Source organism: Triticum dicoccoides, chromosome 6A (assembly GCF_002162155.2).
Source record: "Triticum dicoccoides isolate Atlit2015 ecotype Zavitan chromosome 6A, WEW_v2.0, whole genome shotgun sequence".
NCBI lineage: Eukaryota > Viridiplantae > Streptophyta > Magnoliopsida > Poales > Poaceae > Triticum > Triticum dicoccoides.
Window position 1 is genome coordinate 553,352,989 of NC_041390.1, and position 22,561 is coordinate 553,375,549.

Sequence of the window (22,561 nt, forward strand, 5' to 3'; positions counted from 1 at the left end):
GCTGGAGGGCAGGCGGCGGCGGAGAGGCTTCGGGCCGCGGGGGCCTGGCCCGGGCCTCGCGGGCTTCGGCGGGAGGCGGTGGCTGCGCGCCACGTGGCGCTCTGCCAGTGGCCGCGGGTGGCGGCGCGGCATGTCCGGCGGTGGACGGACACGTCCCGCGCGGAGAGAGATGAATTTTTAGGGTTTCGGGGAGGGGGATCCGAGATTTTTGAGGGGGCCTATTTATAGGCATAGGGGGAGCTAGGAGAGTCCAAATGATGTGCGGTTTTTGGCCACGTGATTGTGATCAAACGCTCTAGATGATGGAGCAGGTTTTGGTGGGTTTTGGGACAAATTGGAAGGGTGTTGGGCTGCAACACACACGAGGCCTTTTCGGTCCCTCGGTTAACCGTTGGAGTATCAAACGAAGTCCAAATGATACGAAACTTGACAGGCGATCTACCGGTAGTAAACCAAGGCCGCTTGGCAAGTCTCGGTCCTATCCGGAAATGTTTAATCTTCACACACGAAAGAAAGCTAGAAATGACCACCGGAGGAGAACGAAGCGCCGGAATGCAAAACGGACAACGGGGAAAATGCTCGAATGCATGAGACGAACACGTATGCAAATGCAATGCACATGATGACATGATATGATATGCATGACAACGATAACAACACATGGAGACAAAAACCCGAACCCGAGAAAATAAATATAACTTAACGCCGGAAACGGCAAGAGTTGGAGTACAAATTGGGAAAGTTATATCCAGGGTGTTACACGGAGTCCGGAACCATCAAAGGTTCCGGCGCAGTGTTCGGCTGAGGTCCGAACTCGGAGCTCGTAGGAGCCTCGCTCCCTTGGTACCCAGGGTCCGGGAAGTTGCCTTGAGGCGCCCCCAGGACCACCTCCCCTTGGCTCTGTGCCTTTTGAGACAACACATCGGCGTTATCCATAGGGCGAGGGGTGGTAGCGGTCAGGAGAGAACCGTTGTTCATATCCGACGAGTCCAGAGAGCCGCTCGACGAGGATACGTCGAGACGAGCTTGGGACGGACTGCATAATCATGTTCGGCATGAGGAGAGGCAGTGTAATAAAGTATACCATGAAGTACTATGGCGCCCGGACACTTACGATTTTGCCAAGGGCTTGACCCTGGGTAGACACTTGTCGCCGCAGTCGACGGCTGTCGTGGCGCAGTCCGAAGGGAGGGTCCTTCCCTTCTTGGACCCTTCGGCCTCCCCGGTTGGGTCGACCTTCCTTTTCTTGTCTCCCCCGGCTGGGGGGGAGAACTTTCCTCTTCCTCCTCCTCGTCTTCATGGGAGGAGTGCGCGTCGGAGTCATCGGACGATGAGTCCGATACAACCTTGCGTCGGAGACCCTTTCGGGTCCCCGCGGCCTTCTTCTTGGTCTTCTTCACCGGCACCTTGTAAGGTGCCGGAGTCAGCATCTCCGTTAGGAGAGCGCCTGGAGGATCTTCGGGCAGGGGGACTGGGCAATCAATCTGCTCCGCTGTCTTTATCCAGTCCTATTAATGGTATAGAAGCTTAGATCTTACATATGACTAAACCGGGGCAAATAAATACCCTAAGAGATATAAAAACTTACCGGATTGGCGCGGCGTTTTGCGCTAAGTCTGCGGTCCTCGGTGAGGGAAGGAGGAATCTCGACGCCCTTGAACAGCACCCTCCAAACGTCCTCGTGCATCGTGTCATAGAGCTCTTGCAGCGTCTGGTGCTTGGCCGAGTCGAACTCCCACAAATCGAATACCCGTCGTTGACACGGGAGGATCCGGCGGAAGAGCATGACCTGGACCACGTTGACGAGCTTGATTTTCTTGCTCGTCATGTTTCGGATACAGGTCTGGAGTCCGGTCAACTCTACCAAGGAACCCCAGGACAGGCCCTTCTATTTCCAGGAGGTGAGCCGCGTGGGGATTCCGGATCGAAATTTGGGGACCGCCACCCAGTTGGAGTCGCGCGGCTCGGTGATGTAGAATCACCCCGATTGCCACCCCTTTATGGTATCCACATAGGTGCCCTCGAGCTAGGTGACATTAGGCATCTTGCCCACCATGGCGCCTCCGCACTCTGCTTGCTGGCCACCCACCACCTTCGGCTTAACATTGAAGGTTTTCAGCCATAAGCCGAAGTGGGGCCTGATGCGAAGGAAGGCCTCGCATACGACGATAAACGCCGAGATGTTGAGGATGAAATTGGGGGCCAGATCATGAAAATCCATCCAATAGTAGAACATGAGCCCGCGGACAAACAGGTGGAGGGGAAATCCTAGTCCGCGGACAAAATGGGTAAGAAAAACTACCCTCATGGGGTTCGGGCGTTGGGATGATCTGCCCCGCATTTGGCAGCCGGCGCACGATATCCGCGGCCAGGTATCCGGCTTTCCGTAACTTTTTGATGTTCTCCTCCGTGACGGAGGAGACCATCCACTTGCCTCCTGCTCCGGACATGTTTGGAGTGGTTTGAGAAGAGGAACGCGAGCTTGGTCGCTAGAGCTCGAGTGTGCGGGAATGGGTAAGCAAGGAGGAAGAAGGCGTGGGTGAAAAGAGTGAATCCTTGTCCCTTTATAAGGGCGGAAGAGGCGATGTGTCTCCCCACTTGCCTGGTAAAACCGCTTATTTTCCAGGCGCCGTAATTGATGGCGCGCTTGGGTTACCCACATCCGTATTGATGAGAATCCCGTAATAAGGGGGACACGATCTCTGCTTTGATAAGACGTGTCGAAGAAAACCGCCCCATGTTATGTGCGGTGCTGGTTGAGAAAAACAGTTCAAATAATGACCGAGCCATGACATAACGTCATGCTGTCAAAACGTGTCAGCAGATTAGATTTGTGAAAATATTATTCTCTCTACGGTGGTATGTGGAACTTATTTTGCAGGGTTGGTGACACTATCCTTGTATTCAAACTCTTCCATGGTGTATTCGGAGGAGGAACCCGCATTGCAATGCTGAAGACAACACTGCGCGCCGGACTCATCGTCATTGAAATCTGGTTCAGGGGCTACTGAGGGAGTCCTGGATTAGGGGGTCTCCGGACAGCCGGACTATATCCTTTGGCCGGACTGTTGGACTATGAAGATACAAGATTGAAGACTTCGTCTCGTATCCGGACGGAACTCTACTTGGCGTGGAAGGCAAGCTAGGCAATACGGATATGTATATCTCCTCATTTGTAACCGAACTTATGTAACCCTAGCCCCCTCCGGTGTCTATATAAACCGGAGGGTTTTAGTCCGTAGGACAACAGACAATCATACCATAGGCTAACTTCTAGGGTTTAGCCTCTTTGATCTCGTGGTAGATCAACTCTTGTAATACGCATATCATCAAGAACAATCAAGCAGGACGTAGGGTATTACCTCCATCAAGAGGGTCCGAACCTGGGTAAAACATTGTGTCCCCTGCCTTTTGTTACCATCCGCCTTAGACGCACAGTTTGGGACCCCCTGCCCGAGATCCGCCGGTTTTGACACCGACAATCCACAATAGCACTGCTACGGTAAGAGCCCTGGCACACCGGCCACTGCCCCTGCGTGTGCCACCACTAGAGTCTAGGAGAGATGGCCGCCACCCCACCTCGCCAAACCATGAGAGCCATCGAGAGGAATCTCGCGTGCTTGTCACCGTCCTGATTCGGTCCAATCCAGAGCCAAAGTCACCAGATCGCCAACGCAGATCCGCCTTGGACAAGGACATCGCCATGCCATGCCACCGCGAGAGGCCTATGCTTCGCCTGTCACCACCTTCCAAGGCCACCGCCACGAAGTCCTCCACGTCGCCGCATCACCCACGCAGGCACCCCACGCCAGTGAGCCGTCGTGCCACGCCGCCCTGTGCCATGCCCAAGCCCGAGGAGGCCGGCCCACGCTGCCCCATCACGCGAGGGGAAGAAGACGCCCCGTCGGCGCCGGCACCGGTGGGAGGCAAGAGGAGGCGACCGACGGCGCAGACCGAAGGCCCCTCCCCGTTGCCTTGCGGGGGCGGCGGCGAGGGAGTGGGAGGCAGGAGGAGGCGACCGGGGCGCAGATCGAAGGCCCCTCCCCGTCGCCTCGCGGTGGCGGCACGGGAGGGTTAGGTTTCATTTTCAGTTAACTGATGAATTGGCGGTCCCAATAATTATTTAAGAATCTGTTGAGAGCTTTTCACTGTTTTCACCGGATATCCGACAACATATCTCTAAATTCAACGTGCTGCCTGGCTGTTGCTAACCCATTTCATTCCATTTCTCGTTCGTGAGAACAAACATGAACAAAAAGTTGAAGCCTTAGTTTAATTCCCTTCATTCCACAATGTAATGATTCTTCTATCCCCGTACTTCAACTTTAACTGTAAATTTAACTACCAAGGCCGATTGCGGCGGGAGCAAAAATTATATCAATGAATTTGTATTCGGAAGAAGTTTTTAATTATATAATCTTTTTCTCCCGTCGCAGTTGGTCTCGTTGGTTAAATTTATGATCAAAGTTATACCTCAAAAAACGCGGGCGCATTATATTTTGAAACGGAGGGAGTACTACATTCATTCACATATCGAATATTGGCGCGCTTCAACAATCCAGACGAACTGCTCTGAAGTCTGAACATCACCGTGCATGCGTACGTTGTAAGTACAAGAAAATCGGACAGGATCGACCAAGACACGACCTCTGGATCGACGCCATTACCTTATTCTCATCTCCTCCGCCTCAAATCCGTTCGATCAGCCGCGGATCTCTGCTATACCGATCGATCCGCCGCAGTTTCGAGCGACCCAAGCAGGGTGTCAGGAGCGTTTCCGGCGGGTGGGCGATCACAAGGTGAGCTTCCCCATCTCCCGGCGCAGCGCGGTGGCCCTGACGAGGCTGCCGATGGTGTTGACGGCGAGCTTGATGTCCTCGATGGGGTTGCCCGGCACGACGCGCTTGTAGAGGTAGCTGTCGAAGGTCATCCGCTGCACGTAGTCGTCGGCGCACATCTCCACGAACGCCTCCCGCGCCGCGTTGGAGCGGTAGAACACCTTCTGCAGGATGTCCAGCACTTTGTACGTCGGCCAGTAGAGCCGGTCGAACTCCGCCAGGTACTTGCGCAGGTCGCTCTCGTCCACCAGCCGCGTCCCGTTCGCCGACCCGGCCACGATCGCCTCCGCGCACATCCGCCCGCTCTTCGCCGCGAAGTAGATCCCCTCGCCGGAGCACTTGGTCACGTACCCCGCCGCGTCGCCCACCAACGTCACCCGCCCCGACACCCTGATGACGATCGAACACGATGAGTGAGACCCAATTGATCGGGCAATCGTTCTTGCAATACAGAGGAGAGGAGAAGTTCGTCACCTCTTGGGCCTGGGGTGCTCGGGGATGGGGTGAGCCTCGACGCGGATGATCTTGCCGCCCTCGATCTTGTCCTTGGCGCGGAGGCGCGTGGCGGCCTGGAACTTCTTGATGTCGGCCTTGTGGGTGACGGTGCCGGTGCCGACGGCGACGTGGTCGCACTTGGGGAACACCCAGCCGTAGAAGTCGGGGGACACGTCGTCGCCGACGTACATCTCGGCGCGCTCCTCGTAGTAGCGCATCTTGTCGTCGGGGATCTTGACGCGCTCCTGGAACGCGATGGCGTACTCGTAGTCGCCCGCGCCCATGTCCTTGGCCACGCGGGAGTTGGCGCCGTCCGCGCCCACGATCGCGTCCACCTCGAACGAGCGCTTCTCGCCGCCCACCTTGCCGTTGGAGCTGTCGTAGTGGTTGTAGTGCACCGTGTACGTGCCGTTGCGCTCCTTGGGCGCCTCATACCTGAGCCACGGTAACAGTTAGCCAGACTGATTAGTCGATCAACCACTGGTTACATCTCAGACAGAGCTAAGCCACAGCTTGATTAGAACAACCAGGCTGTGATTTTAGTATATAAGTTCTGTAAATTTTTATACGTACTCCTATTTAAGTTTGTTCAGTTGACATGTCAAATTTGAAATGGTTCTCGGTGTTACCGCTGACACACATGCATGCAGGCCTGTAGAAGTGCATGCTCTAGCCAATGCAACCAAAAATCGATCTTATGGAAAAGACTAGGCAGCACATTATACGTCAGCACTCCTCCTCACGTGTGGCTCCTCAGGCCTAAACGTGGACCAAAAGTGGGCTGCAATTTAATTGCGTCAGTCAGGTCTTGAACTCAAGACCTCTTGGCTTCGATACCATATAGAAGTGCATACTCTAGCCAATACAACTAAAAAATCGATCTTATGGAAGAGACTAGTCAACACATATACGTCAACAAGGCCAAATACAATAGTCGACGAAGATGAAGTCACACAGACAGCGTCTCGTCTCTCTCGTGCTAAGTTCATCATGCAAATGTAACGCTACTACTACTACGTGCACTCTGACACTGAAGCACTTGTGCTCAGTGATATAGTGTCAGGATAACATCCAGCGCGATGGCAGGAGAAGTGCAGAACTAATCCTAGCGTACTCATAATCTTGCATTTGACGGCCGAAGTGGTATGCATACCTTAGGAAGAGGCCATTGAGGACCTCGGCGCCGGCCTTCTGCGCGCGGTTACGGAGGAAGTCGTCGAGCACCTCGCGCCTGACCATGCCAATGTACTCGTGCGGCGCGAGCGTGCGGCCGATGTCGACGGCGACGTTGGAGGGCGAAATCATCTTCATCTTGGTGACCCTCCTGTCGACGAGGTCCAGCGGCAGGTCGAATTCGGACACCATGCAGAGCGGGATGGCCCCGCCGCACGGCTTGCAGTTGTCCATCTTGCGCTCGATGAGCACCGTCTCGACGCCGCCCTTGGCCAGCGCCTCCGCGGCCGCGCCGCCCGCGGGGCCCCCTCCCACGACCGCCACCCGCAGCTTCCGCCCGCCGGGGAGCTTGGGGCTGGACGCTGCCGCGCGGGTCACGAGGAGCTGCGACCTCCTGCCGCCCGCCGGCCGCGCGCGGCAGGAGGAAGGGAGGAAGGTGGCGCGCGCCGCGGCCGCGGACGAGGAGAGAGACGTCATTGTTGCCGCGGCGAGAGGTCCTCGGCTGGCTCGAGCTGGACGTGCGGCGGGGAGTGAGCGAGCGAGTGAGGGTCTGTGAGGAGGCGCGAGCAGAGCACGCACACGTAGTAGTGAAGTGGGGCGGAGAGGCCGAGGATAGGATGAGGCCCGAGAGTGGGGATCGCGGGGGAGGCCGGCCGTCAGATCGGGGCCCTGGGCGGCCCGGATCGCGCGTATGGATGAGGTTTTTGTGTGCTTTCGCTTTTGCCGCTCCGCCCGCGCGAGTGGACGTGGTTTTGCCAAGTCGGACGAGCTTGTTTGTCTCGTTGTGTACGCTGAGTGATGGGTGATGGCTTTGACACGTCAAAAATAATCCATGATGAGGTCTAATAAACACTATGCATGTCACTTTTGTTTTGAAGAACGGCATATGCATCTCAGGCCCGTCCTTGCATCAAGACCGTCCATGTCGTCCAGTCCATCGTCTAGGCGCGCTAGCGTCGAAAACTTTGCATCCGTCGCCTTCTTCCACGGCCGTCTCCGGCGGATGCCCAACCAGCCAAGTCATGGGCATTAACGTGCGTCCTTGGCTAATTGGCTTTGCTCTACGGAGATCGCCGCCCGTTACTCGTCCTCGCTTGAGGCAACCGGTGGTTGCGTACGTACGTGGTGATCGAGGTTCGAGGCCGTCCCACCCGGCCGGACTATGCGGCTGACGGGCACGGGCTCCGCAAGCAGACGACGTCGCGTGTTAGTGGTTAAGCGAGTTCCGACGAGATCGTGTGTTAGTGGCCAGCCAAGTAGTACCCGTGGTAAAGGGTGTTATTTGGCCACGTCATAATGCATGTTCATAACTTTCTGGGGAGAGAACTATGTTCTGAGGTGATATTTGGCTGGGAGACATCTCTTAGGCCTCCTTTGGTTTGTAGGAATTTTATAGAAATTTCATAGGATAGAATTTTTATAGGAATTTTTCCTTTAGAGCCATTTGGTTCATAGAATAGATTTCTATTCCTACACAGGATTGGTTCCTATCCTTCACATTTCATAGGAAAATAAAAAAGAACCTAGACTCAATGAAAAAATTCTTTTGATGTCAATCAAATGACATCTCCTTTTCTATTCCTACTCATAGGATTTGACATACATGCCATCTCATTTCCTACAAATTTCCTATTCCTACGATAATCCTATCCTATGAACCAAAAGAGGCCTAAGTGGGCAATTCCCTAGACTATATGCCCTAACTTTTAGTATTGATTTTACTGTTGCTAAAGCCTTATATGAGAACATGAGCTTGATTAGATTTTGGAAGGATATTATGGGGGGACACTGCTGATATGTGGTATGAGCTAAAAAGCATCTGTAGCAGTGTAACCTTGAATGATCAGGAGGACAAGTGTGGTTGGTTGTTAACTAGATCAGGAAAATTCTCGGTTAGATCCTTATATTTAGCTCTTAAAACTAATCAGGTACCTGGTTGGCCTCATAGAAATATGTGGAAAGCTAAGATCCCTCTAAAAGTTAAAGTTTTCATCTGGTTGGTCTTCAAGAACGGGGTGTTAACTAGAGATAATTTAGCTAAAAGAAACTGGAAAGTAAAGATAAAAGTTGCAGTTTCTGTGATCATTCTGAGACCGTGGAGCGTCGCTTTTGCACTTGTGTGGTAGTCAAGTTTGTATGGGGGGTTGTTAGGAATGTCACTGGTATCTATGACATTCCTTGCAAAATTGAAGAGTTCAACAACTGGGTAGAGATGTTTCCTAAGAAGATGAGACAAACAGCAGCAGTGGGTGTAGCGGCAGTATTCTCGTCTTTATGGAAAACTAAAAACACTGCCACTTTTCATCACATTTACCCACATGATCCGAGTGTGATGTTTTTCCAAATAGCTTACTAGATGTCGTACTGGACTGGCTTGCAAAGAAAAGAAGGGCAACAGAAGTTACGCGACATGGCGGTGTTGCTGGTTGATGTTGTGAATGGCTTCGATCAACAAGAGCAGAGGATGGGCGCCAATGACAAAACGTCTGGGAGTGGGTTGAGAGCTTTTCTGTTTCTATGTTTTGAGTTTTCTTCGTTGGAATAGCTTGCAGTTTCTGCCTAGATAGTATGGTTGTTCTAAGCTCTATCATTGTTGGAAAATGAGAGTAGGGGATGGAGCCCCGGGTAGTGCTTCTTTACTCATTTCTCCCCCTAGAGGCCAAGGTAGGGTGTCTGGGGGGCGAGAAACAAACTGTTTTATGACTCTGCTTAATCGGTTTCCTTTCATTCAATGAAATGAAATCGGGGGCGTGCCCTTCAATTCAAAAAAAAACTTTCTCCTTTCTTGTTTCTGCATTCCGGCATTGAATATTAAATTCATGCTATAGCCAACCCTAAACCTCTTGGTTGTAAGTTATATGCAGCTAACCAGTTCATCCATCAGTACGAACTAATGAAAAGGGATGAGCAAAATATTTCAGCACTCCCCCTAACATCTAGTCTATTTTAATTCTTAGATGTGGGAATGATATAGTGCGCATATTTTTTATTTTTATTTTAAAACTGTGTTGGCAAGGTCTTGAACTTCGGTTCTCTTGACTTGGATATCATATTGTCTTCATGCTCCAGTCACTTGCTCCATAAGTGTAAACCAAGAGAGAGCTAGACATTATACTCCAACACTGAATGGTTTAATCGACTTGAATATTACCTTCCAACATTTCATCAACAACTGGAAAAGATGTCAAAAGGCATATGTTCTTTGGTTGACTCTACAAAAAGTACTTACACCGTCCCAAATAAGTGTCTTAACGTAAGTACAACTTTGTACTAAAGTTGAGATGCTTATTTTGGGAGAGGGAGTAGTATCTTCCGATGATTTTCTTTGACAAAGTACATGCAACGTGTTGAAGATCACATGGCTAGAAAGTCGGAACAGACAAGACATTGTTTGTTTTTTTACAAATAACACTGGTGCATAAACCCCTTATGGAATTTCCTTAGTAGTGATATGCGGCTAAACTGGCACGCCATCGATAATATGGCAAAATAGCAATGGCGCGCCGACCTGCGGGGCAGGCCACTAATAGAGGAATATCAATGGCATGCGGTCTGTATTCCAAAATACACCAACACCTCGGCTCCTACTAGAGCTTTCGACTGCATAACCATGATCATAACCTAGAGTATACCAGCTAAATTATCTACTTGAATTTGGTTAATTTGAGTTTTGAGAATAAAAAGAACAGAGGGGCAAATTTCCTCGAGATATCTCGAATCTCTCAACTATCGCAGCTTTGCCAGCATCGCAACAGTTCCAAAACATGATACTCATTGTGCCAAGTGGTGCTCCTCAAGGGAGGCCATCAATCACGCATCATTAGACTTTCCTGATTGATTTCCTTTTTGTCATTGTTCTTATATCTAATGCTAGTTTTAGGTCTCTTGGGATCTTGTTTTAGAGGGGGATTTGGGGGATACTCGGGCAGAGTTAGAGCCAATGTTCCATTGCGGGGGGCACTCACAACCAAAGTAGTACTCCTAGCAGGAACTATCTCTTCTGAAGTGTGCTTCCTATTCAGGTTAGCTTCAGTTGCTGTAGCATATGGACCGTCCTCATCCTCATAGTGTCCATCATTATCGCTCCCTCCATCCTAGTTTCACATGGCCTCCATGCCCATTACCACTACTAGACCCATGAGCACATCAAGCAACGCCCCTGGAGGGCCCTGTTGGGAAACGTAGCAGAATTTTAAAATTTTCTACGCATCACCAAGATCAATCTATGGAGTCATCTAGCAACGAGGGAGAGAGGAGTGCATCTACATACCCTTGTAGATCGTGCGCGGAAGCGTTCAAGAGAACGGGGTTGATGGAGTCGTACTCGACGTGATTCAAATCACCGATGACCTAGTGCCGAACGGACAACACCTCCGCGTTCAACACACGTACGGTTAGGAAGACGTCTCCTCCTTCTTGATCCAGCAAGGGCGAAGGAGAGGTTGATGAAGATCCAGCAGCACGACGGCGTGGTGGTGGATGCAGCAGGATCCCGGCAGGGCTTCGCCAAGCGCAAGCGGGGAGGAGAGGTGTTACGGAGGGAGAGGGAGGCGCCAAGAGCAAGCGGTGCGGCTGCCCTCCCTCCCTCCCCCCTCTTTATATAGGGGCCTTGGGGGGCGCCGGCCCTAGGGAGATGGATCTCCAAGGGGGCGGCGGCCAAGGGTCGCTTCCCCCCCAAGCCAAGTGGGGGGCGTCCCCACCCCTAGGGTTTCCCAATCCCTAGGCGCAGGGCAGGCCCAAGGAGGGGTGCACCAGCCCACTAGGGGCTGGTTCCCCACCCAATTCAGCCCATGGGGCCCTCCGGAATAGATGGCCCCACCCGGTGGACCCCCGGGACCCTTCCGGTGGTCCCGGTACAATACCGGTAACCCTCGAAACCTTCCCGATGGACAAAACTTGACTTCCCATATATAAATCTTTACCTCCGGACCATTCTGGAACTCCTCGTGACGTCCGGGATCTCATTCGGGACTCCGAACAACTTTCGGATTACTGCATACTAATATCTCTACAACCCTAGCGTCACCGAACCTTAAGTGTGTAGACCCTACGGGTTCGGGAGACATGCAGACATGACCGAGACGCCTCTCCGGTCAATAACCAACAGCGGGATCTGGATACCCATGTTGGCTCCCACATGCTCCACGATGATCTCATCGGATGAACCACGATGTCGAGGATTCAATCAATCTGTATACAATTCCCTTTGTCAATCGGTACATTACTTGCCCGAGACTCGATCGTCGGTATCCCAATACCTCGTTCAATCTCGTTACCGGCAAGTCACTTTACTCATGCCGTAATGCATGATCCCGTGATCAACCACTTGGTCACTTTGAGCTCATTATGATGATGCATTACCGAGTGGGCCCAGAGATACCTCTCCGTCATATGGAGTGACAAATCCCAGTCTCGATTCGTGCTAACCCAACAGATACTTTCGGAGATACCTGTAATGTACCTTTATAGTCACCCAGTTACGTTGTGACGTTTGGCACACCCAAGGCACTCCTACGGTATCCGGGAGTTGCACAATCTCATGGTCTAAGGAAATGATACTTGACATTCGGAAAGCTACAGCAAACGAACTACATGATCTTTGAGCTATGCTTAGGATTGGGTCTTGTCCATCACATCATTCTCCTAATGATGTGATCCCGTTATCAATGACATCCAATGTCCATAGTCAGGAAACCATGACTATCTTTTGATCAACAAGCTAGTCAACTAGAGGCTCACTAGGGACGTGTTGTGCTCTATGTATTCACACATGTATTACGATTTCCGGATAACACAATTATAGCATGAACAATAGACAATTATCATGAACAAAGAAATATAATAATAACCATTTTATTATTGCCTCTAGGGCATATTTCCAACAGTCTCCCACTTGCACTAGAGTCAATATTCTAGTTACATTGTGATGAATCAAACACCCATGCAGTTCTGGTGTTGATCATGTTTTGCTCTAGGGAGAGGTTTAGTCAACGGATCTGCCACATTCAGGTCCATATGTACTTTACAAATCTCTATGTCTCCATTTTGAACACTTTCACGAATGGAGTTGAAGCGACACTTGATATGCTTGGTCTTCCTGTGAAACCTGGGCTCCTTGGCAAGAGAAATAGCTCCAGTGTTGTCACAGAAGAGAGTCATCGGGCCTGACGCATTGGGTATGACTCCTAGGTCGGTAATGAACTCCTTCACCCAGACTGCTTCTTGTGCTGCCTCCGAGGCTGCCATGTACTCCGCTTCACATGTAGATCCCGCCACAATGCTTTGCTTGCAACTGCACCAGCTTACTGCCCCACCATTCAAAATATACATGTATCCGGTTTGTGACTTAGAGTCATCCGGATCTGTGTCGAAGCTAGCATCGACGTAACCCTTTACGACGAGCTCTTCGTCACCTCCATACACGAGAAACATGTCCTTAGTCCTTTTCAGGTACTTTAGGATATTCTTGACCGCTATCCAGTGTTCCATGCCAGGATTACTTTGGTACCTTCCTACCAAACTTACGGCAAGGTTTACATCAGGTCTGGTACACAGCATAGCATACATGATAGACCCTATGGCCGAGGCATAGGGGACGACACTCATCTTTTCTCTATCTTCTGCCGTGGTCAGGCATTGAGCCGTGCTCAATCTCATACCTTGCAATACAGGCAAGAATCCCTTCTTTGACTGATCCATTTTGAACTTCTTCAATATCTTGTCAAGGTACGTACTCTGTGAAAGACCAATGAGGCGTCTCGATCTATCTCTATAGATCTTGATGCCTAATATATAAGCAGCTTCTCCAAGGTCCTTCATTGAAAAACACTTGTTCAAGTAGGCCTTTATGCTTTCCAAGAATTCTATATCATTTCCCATCAACAGTATGTCATCCACATACAATATGAGAAATGCTACAGAGCTCCCACTCACTTTCTTGTAAATGCAGGCTTCTCCATAAGTTTGCGTAAACCCAAACGCTTTGATCATCTCATCAAAACGGATGTTCCAACTCCGAGATGCTTGCACCTGCCCATAAATCGAGCATTGGAGCTTGCACACCTTGTCAGCATTCTCAGGATCGACAAAACCTTCCGGCTGCATCATATACAATTCTTCCTTAAGGAAACCATTAAGGAATGCCGTTTTGACGTCCATTTGCCATATCTCATAATCATAGAATGCGGCAATTGCTAACATGATTCGGACGGACTTCAGCTTCGCTACGGGTGAGAAAGTCTCATCGTAGTCAACCCCTTGAACTTGTCGATAACCCTTAGCGACAAGCCGAGCTTTATAGATGGTCACATTACCATCCGCGTATGTCTTCTTCTTAAAGATCCATTTATTTTCTATGGCTCGCCGATCATCGGGCAAGTCAGTCAAAGTCCATACTTTGTTTTCATGCATGGATCCTATCTCGGATTTCATGGCTTCTAGCCATTTGTCGGAATCCGGGCCCGCCATCGCTTCTTCATAGTTCGAAGGTTCACCGTTGTATAACAACATGATTTCCAAGACAGGGTTTCCATACCACTCTGGTGCGGAACGTGTCCTCGTGGACCTACGAAGTTCAGTAGTAACTTGATCTGAAGTTTCATGATCATCATCATTAACTTCCTCTCTAGTCGGTGCAGGCACCTCAGGAACATTTTCTTGAGCTGTGCCACTTACCGGTTCAAGAGGTAATACTTCATCAAGTTCTACTTTCCTCCCACTTATTTCTTTCGAGAGAAACTCTTTCTCTAGAAAGGACCCATTCTTGGCAACAAAGATCTTGCCTTCGGATCTGAGGTAGAAGGTATACCCAACAGTTTCTTTAGGGTATCCTATAAAGACGCATTTTTTCGACTTGGGCTCAAGCTTTTCAGGTTGAAGTTTCTTGACATAAGCATCGCATCCCCAAACTTTTAGAAACGACAGCTTAGGTTTCTTCCCAAACCATAATTCATACGGTGTCGTCTCAACGGATTTCGAAGGAGCCCTATTTAAAGTGGATGCGGCAGTCTCTAAAGCATAGCCCCAAAATGACAGCGGTAAATCGGTAAGAGACATCATAGATCGGACCATATCCAATAGAGTGCGATTACGACGTTTGGACACACCATTACGCTGAGGTGTTCCAGGCGGCGTGAGTTGTGAAACTATTCCACATTTTCTTAAGTGTGTGCCAAATTCGGGACTCAAGTATTCTCCCCCACGATCTGATCGCAAGAACTTGATTTTCTTGTCACGTTGATTCTCAACCTCACTCTAAAATTCCTTGAACTTTTCAAAGGTCTCAGACTTGTGTTTCATTAAGTAGACATACCCATATCTACTCAAGTCATCAGTGAGGGTGAGAACATAGCGATAGCCACCGCGAGCCTCAACACTCATTGGACCGCACACATCAGTATGTATGATTTCCAATAAGTTGGTTGCTCGCTCCATTGTTCCTGAGAACGGAGTCTTGCTCATTTTACCCATGAGGAAATGCCTCGCACGTGTCAAATGATTCGTAATCAAGAGACTCTAAAAGTCCATCTGCATGGAGCTTCTTCATGCGTTTGGCACCTATGTGACCAAGGCGGCGGTGCCACAAGTATGTGGGACTATCATTATCAACCTTACATCTTTTGGTATTCACACTATGAATATGTGTAGCATTATGCTCGAGATTCATTAAGAATAAACCATTCACCATCGGAGCATGACCATAAAACATATCTCTCATATAAATAGAACAACCATTATTCTCGGATTTAAATGAGTAGCCATCTCGAATTAAACGAGATCCTGATACAATGTTCATGCTCAAAGCTGGCACTAAATAACAATTATTGAGGTTTAAAACTAATCCCGTAGGTAAATGTAGAGGCAGCGTGCCGACAGCGATCACATCGACCTTGGAACCATTCTCGACGCGCATCGTCACCTCGTCCTTCGCCAGTCTCCTCTTATTCTGCAGCTCCTGCTTTGAGTTACAAATGTGAGCAACCGCACCGGTATCAAATACCCAGGAGCTACTACGAGTACTGGTAAGGTACACATCAATTACATGTATACCACATATACCTTTAGTGTTGCCGGCCTTCTTGTCTGCTAAGTATTTGGGGCAGTTCCGCTTCCAGTGACCACTTCCCTTGCAATAAAAACACTCGGTCTCGGGCTTGGGACCATTCTTTGGCTTCTTCCCAGCAGCTTGCTTACCGGGCGCGGCAACTCCCTTGCCGTTCTTCTTGAAGTTCTTCTTACCCTTGCCTTTCTTGAACTTAGTGGTTTTATTCACCATCAACACTTGATGTTCCTTTTTGATTTCCACCTCTGCTGATTTCCGCATTGAATACACCTCAGGAATGGTCTTTTCCATCCCCTGCATATTGAAGTTCATCACAAAGCTCTTGTAGCTCGGTGGAAGCGACTGAAGGATTCTGTCAATGACCGCGTCATCCGGGAGATTAACTCCCAGCTGAGTCAAGCGGTTATGCAACCCAGACATTCTGAGTATGTGCTCACTTATAGAACTATTTTCCTCCATCTTATAGCTGAAGAACTTGTCAGAGACTTCATATCTCTCGACCCGGGCATGAGCTTGAAAAACCATTTTCAGCTCTTCGAACATCTCGTATGCTCCGTGTCTCTCAAAACGCTTTTGGAGCCCCGGTTCTAAGCTGTAAAGCATGCCGCACTGAACGAGGGAGTAATCATCAACACGTGACTGCCAAGTGTTCATAACGTCTTGGTTTTGTGGGACAGGTGCATCACCTAGCGGTGCTTCTAGGACATAATCTTTCTTGGCAGCTATGAGGATGATCCTCAGGTTCCGGACCCAGTCCGTATAGTTGCTGCCATCGACTTTCAGCTTGGTTTTCTCTAGGAACGTGTTGAAGTTGAGGACAACGTGGGCCATTTGATCTACAAGACATATTGTAAAGATTTTAGACTAAGTTCATGATAATTAAGTTCATCTAATCAAATTACTCAATGAACTCCCACTCAGATAGACATCCCTCCAGTCATCTAAGTGAAACATGATCCGAGTTAACTAGGCCGTGTCCGATCATCACATGAGACGGACTAGCCAACATCGGTGAACATCTTCATGTTGATTGTATCTTCTATACGACTCATGCTCGACCTTTCGGTCTTCCGTGTTCCGAGGCCATGTCTGTACATGCTAGGCTCGTCAAGTCAACCTAAGTGTATTGCGTGTGTAAATCTGGCTTACACCCGTTGTATTCAAACGTTAGAATCTATCACACCCGATCATCACGTGGTGCTTCGAAACAACAAACCTTCGCAACGGTGCACAGTTAGGGGAACACTTTCTTGAAATTATTGCGAGGGATCATCTTATTTAAGCTACCGTCGTTCTAAGCAAATAAGATGTAAAACATGATAAACATCACATGCAATCAAATAGTGACATGATATGGCCAATATCATTTGCTCCTTTTGATCTCCATCTTCGGGGCTCCATGATCATCGTTGTCACCAGCATGACACCATGATCTCCATCATCATGATCTCCATCATCGTGTCTTCTTGAAGTTGTCTCGTCATCTATTACTTCTACTACTATGGCTAACGCTTTAGCAATAAAGTAAAGTAATTACATGATGTTTATGTTGACACGCAGGTCATAAATGAATAAAGACAACTCCTATGGCTCCTGCCGGTTGTCATACTCATCGACATGCAAGTTGTGATTCCTATTACAAGAACATGATCATCTCATACATCACATATATCATTCAACACATCCTTTGGCCATATCACATCACAAAACACTTGCTGCAAAAACAAGTTAGATTTCCTCTAATTGTTGTTGCAAGTTTTTACGTGGCCGCTATAGGTTTCTAGCAAGAACGTTTCTTACCTATGCCAAAAACCACAACGTGAATTGCCAATTTCTATTTACCTTCATAAGGACCCTGTTCATCGAATCCGATCCGACTAACGTGGGAGAGACAGACACCCGTCAGCCACCTTATGCAACTAGTGCATGTCAGTCGGTGGAACCAGTCTCACATAAGCGTACGTGTAAGGTCGGTCCGGGCCGCTTCATCCCACGATGCCGCCTAATCAAGATACGACTAGTAACGGCAAGCAAATTGACAATATCGATGCCCACAACTGCTTTGTGTTCTACTCGTGCATAGTAACTACGCCTAGACCTAGCTCATGATGCCACTATTGGGAAACGTAGCAGAATTTTAAAATTTTCTACGCATCACCAAGATCAATCTATGGAGTCATCTAGCAATGAGGGAGAGAGGAGTGCATCTACATACCCTTGTAGATCGCACGCGGAAGCGTTCAAGAGAACGGGGTTGATGGAGTCGTACTCGACGTGATTCAAATCACCGATGACCTAGTGCCGGATGGACGGCACCTCCGCGTTCAACACACGTACGGTTAGGAAGACGTCTCCTCCTTCTTGATCCAGCAAGGGGGGAGGAGAGGTTGATGAAGATCCAGCAGCACGACGGCATGGTGGTGGATGCAGCAGGATCCCGGCAGGGCTTCGCCAAGCGCAAGCAGGGAGGAGAGGTGTTACGGAGGGAGAGGGAGGCGCCAAGAGCAAGCGGTGCGGCTGCCCTCCCTCTCCCCTCTTTATATAGGGGCCTTGGGGGGCGCCGGCCCTAGGGAGATGGATCTCCAAGGGGGCGGCGGCCAAGGGTGGCTTCCCCCCCAAGCCAAGTGGGGGGCGTCCCCACCCCTAGGGTTTCCCAACCCTAGGCGCAGGGCAGGCCCAAGGAGGGGCGCACCAGCCCACTAGGGGCTGGTTCCCCACCCAATTCAGCCCATGGGGCCCTCCGGAATAGGTGGCCCCACCCGGTGGACCCCCGGGACCCTTCCGGTGGTCCCGGTACAATACCGGTAACCCCCGAAACCTTCCCGATGGACAAAACTTGACTTCCCATATATAAATATTTACCTCCGGACCATTCCGGAACTCCTCGTGATGTCCGGGATCTCATCCGGGACTCCGAACAACTTTCGGGTTACTGCATACTAATATCTCTACAACCCTAGCGTCACCGAACCTTAAGTGTGTAGACCCTACGGGTTCGGGAGACATGCAGACATGACCGAGATGCCTCTCTGGTCAATAACCAACAGCGGGATCTGGATACCCATGTTGTCACCCACATGCTCCACGATGATCTCATCGGATGAACCATGATGTCGAGGATTCAATCAATCCGTATACAATTCCCTTTGTCAATCGGTACGTTACTTGCCCGAGACTCGATCGTCGGTATCCCAATACCTCGTTCAATCTCGTTACCGGCAAGTCACTTTACTCATGCCGTAATGCATGATCCCGTGATCAACCACTTGGTCACTTTGAGCTCATTATGATGATGCATTACCGAGTGGGCCCAGAGATACCTCTCCGTCATACGGAGTGACAAATCCCAGTCTCGATTCGTGCCAACTCAACAGATACTTTTGGAGATACCTGTAATGTACCTTTATAGTCACCCAGTTACGTTGTGACGTTTGGCACACCCAAGGCACTCCTACGGTATCCGGGAGTTGCACAATCTCATGGTCTAAGGAAATGATACTTGACATTCGGAAAAGCTAAAGCAAACGAACTACACGATCTTTGAGATATGCTTAGGATTGGGTCTTGTCCATCACATCATTCTCCTAATGATGTGATCTCGTTATCAATGACATCCAATGTCCATAGTCAGGAAACCATGACTATCTTTCGATCAACGAGCTAGTCAACTAGAGGCTCACTAGGGACGTGTTGTGGTCTATGTATTCACACATGTATTACGATTTCCGGATAACACAATTATAGCATGAACAATAGACAATTATCATGAACAAAGAAATATAATAATAACCATTTTATTATTGCCTCTAGGGCATATTTCTAACAGGCCCTAGGCTACAACGCATATTCTAGGAAGCTCAAACATTCTTCAAAACCAGGGTGGACCCCATCACCATGTTCCATGAATTGATGCCCCACCATTCCATAGACCTGTCACCAATCTGGTAGCCTCTCATATTTGATTGCAAAGGTCTTGTATTTTCCTCCCGTAACCAAAGAGGTTGCTTTCTTCAATGGCTTGCAAACATCGAGTCTCACCCGGACTTCTAAGAAATTTCCCTCAAAATCAAATGAAGTAGGTTCAGCCACTGCATGCTCTCTACCTTTGATGCCATGACTTGATCATACCATGGTAACCATGAGGCGGTTCATAAATTATAGCCCAAATATAAAAAATGAAGAATTCAATAGAGGAATGCTTGGTAAACCCATCTTGCAGTGTAATCGGAACATGATTCCCCCCTAAAGTGCCATGGCCCACCTTGAGTGACTTTCTCCCAATCCCGCACCTGAATTGCATCACAAAAAATCTGGATCCAGGGGCCAGATCTTGATGGGCAGTGCTAGATCCCAGGCGGTCCTCATGTTCTTGATTAACCAAAAGCTGCTAACTCCTTATCCATATGCACACAAATGATGGTAGTCCAATGCATTCCTCCTCGTAAATCAGATCACTGAGGTCTTCCTCATTAAGATCCAGGCCACACACCATAACTTCAAGGTTTTCTTCTCTGATATCCAAGATGATGAGCCCTGGTCTCTGATGCCATGAGAGTAGTCACTTCTCGATCCAGTCTGGCGCTGAAGGAAAGCCCTTAAGAGACCTCACCTCCCATGACCCTGCCACCAATCGCCAAGGCCGAGAAAGGGTTCAATACCAACCTGTAGTCAGCCCAAGCAAGACCACGATCAGGATTAAGCAGAGGGGGAGAAGATATACACTTAACGCCAACGCACCGATGAGAGAAGATATAGACTCAATGCAAACACACTAAGGAGGGAAGACTAAACCCTAGCGAGAGGACAAGATGGAGAGGTGTGGATGTACATTACCACACTTGCGCGGGGTGCAAATTCTATGGTTTTGGACTTCATGAGGATATGAATCTATCGAAGAAGACTTGAGAGGGAACAATATATATCCTCAAAAAATGAATGAGTGAGGCCAATGTCCCAATGGGTACCATCGGCACATATCCATCTTTACCATTCCAACAGTGGTGAATGATCTCACAAACAAAAATTACTAGAGAAAATTGGATTGATGAGAACTTTGAAAATCCGGATCTTCAGGGTATGAGAGGGAAGGGAATTAGTGGACAAAACTTTAGAAAATCGATGTACCGTCCAAGCTAAAGATGTTCCTATAGTGCCTTGCACATAGCTCAATACCTACGACTGATCTACTCGAGCATAGGAACATGGTCAACTCGGTGGCATGCATGTTATGTGGCGTGAGAGATTCATGGAGACATGCACTACTAAATTGCTCGATGGCCTGAAGTGTATGGGAATTATCTGATGAGGGACTCATGGAACAAATGTGCCAGCATTAGAACAAGAACGCAAGGGACTGGATTTTCACCATGAGTGGTGTGTTATCCCATGATAAGCTAGTTTGCATGGTGATCACCATCTGGGCGATATGGAGAGTGAGGAGAAAGGATGTATATGAGGATATCCATCAAAGCCCGTTGTCAACACATCTTTTCATCCAGTCATATTGGAATGATCTCCAAGTTTTAAAGAAATCGACTGCACCCATGTCGCAAAACAAAGTGGTGAGACCAACCCACTCGCTAGAACCGCCGGAGAAAATGGTGAAGGCTAATGTGGATGTTGCCATAGCTGGGAGTTCGGGTATAGGGGCAGTTGCGGAAGTGTGCAGAGACAGGGAGGGAATGTACCTGGGTTAATCGGTCGTTGTCTTTAGGGGCATCAGCGACCCTACCACATTGGAGGCACTGGCAGTAAGGGAATCAATGGCTCTCGCAAATGATCTTAATTTACAGTCTATCCATGTTGCATTAGATTGTAAGGTGGTGATCGAGGATATTAAGAAGAAGAGTGGGGCGGGCTACGGTGCTATTATACATGAAATCGTAGAGTATTCGAGTAGTTTCATTTTATGTAATTTTGTCCATGAGTTTAGGAGCTTGAATTTCGAAGCTCACAATCTTGCGAAGCATGCACTTCAATTAGGAGGTTGGCCGCCATGTTTGGTTAGTCTATCCCGATGAACTTTCTTTCATCCCTGTCAACATTGTGACAGTTTCATAAAGCTTTGCATGATTATTTAAAAAACAGTGGAGCCCAAGTAGGTCAAAAAAATAGTGGAGCACAAGAGCCCGTGACGCGAAGCCCCCAATCCCACACGACATATGGGTACACAAACTACAACGCTTTCCGTGGACCCAGAGTGACCCTTGACCAATGGGTAGCAGCTACCACTACACATGACGCACGTTGTTGTCAAGCATGGACCCACCTGTCATCCATAGGATGTGTCAAGACCACAGAAAATAAAAAAATCCAACACTCCATCGTTCACTCCCGTCTACTCGTCGTCTTCCTCGGCGCGGGCGCTCTAGCTCGTCCCCGTCTCGGCCTCCGAGCTCCACCACACAAGCCGCTCGCCTCTCCCTCAGCTCCTCCACCTCCAGGCCCCCCACTCCATGTCGCCGCAAAAAACCTGTAGCCAGTTTTAGGGCATCTGCTCGAGTCGCTCTTACTCCTTTCTAGGAGTACATGGCATCACTGAATGGTGTAAACCAACGAATCGATGAACTCTTTGTTGGATGAATTCATCAAGCTCATTGTTCTGAAACTCATCATCAATGAATCCGAAGAATCCATCATAATACCTACAAAAGAATAAAAAAATCTTGGAATTCTGTCGAACACATAGAGGGCAAAGTGTATGACCGGAGGAGCAGTACGTACTGCAATAGTGTCAGAGCGGCGGAGATGGTGGGAGGGGTTTGTGCTAGTGGTGGAGGCGTTGTGGGGTTGGGACGATGGTGGAACTAGGTTGGTGACGACACTAGGGGAGGGTCGTTGCAAGAAAGCCAGAAGAGATGAGAGAAAGAAGGATGGTAGGGCTACATTGGGAATGATTTTGAGAGATTTGGTTGTGGATCCGATCTCTCAGGTCTGACGTGACGGATGCGCCCGAACCTCCCCATTTTGCCCCCAGATATGGGCCGGGTTTGAG

General features: G+C 49.2%; 1 protein-coding gene across 1 annotated transcript; it reads right to left on the reverse strand.

The window, feature by feature from the left end:
- Nucleotides 1-4,472: 4,472 nt before the first annotated feature.
- On the reverse strand, nt 4,473-7,070 carry LOC119317865 (geranylgeranyl diphosphate reductase, chloroplastic-like). The gene is made up of 3 exons (XM_037592364.1): nt 6,487-7,070; nt 5,313-5,768; nt 4,473-5,228 (listed from the first exon to the last, which is right to left on the reverse strand). The coding sequence occupies exons 1-3, from the start codon at nt 6,981-6,983 to the stop codon at nt 4,793-4,795; spliced, it is 1,389 nt and encodes a 462-aa protein (XP_037448261.1). The 5' UTR covers nt 6,984-7,070; the 3' UTR covers nt 4,473-4,792.
- Between the last annotated feature and the right edge of the window lie 15,491 nt (nt 7,071-22,561).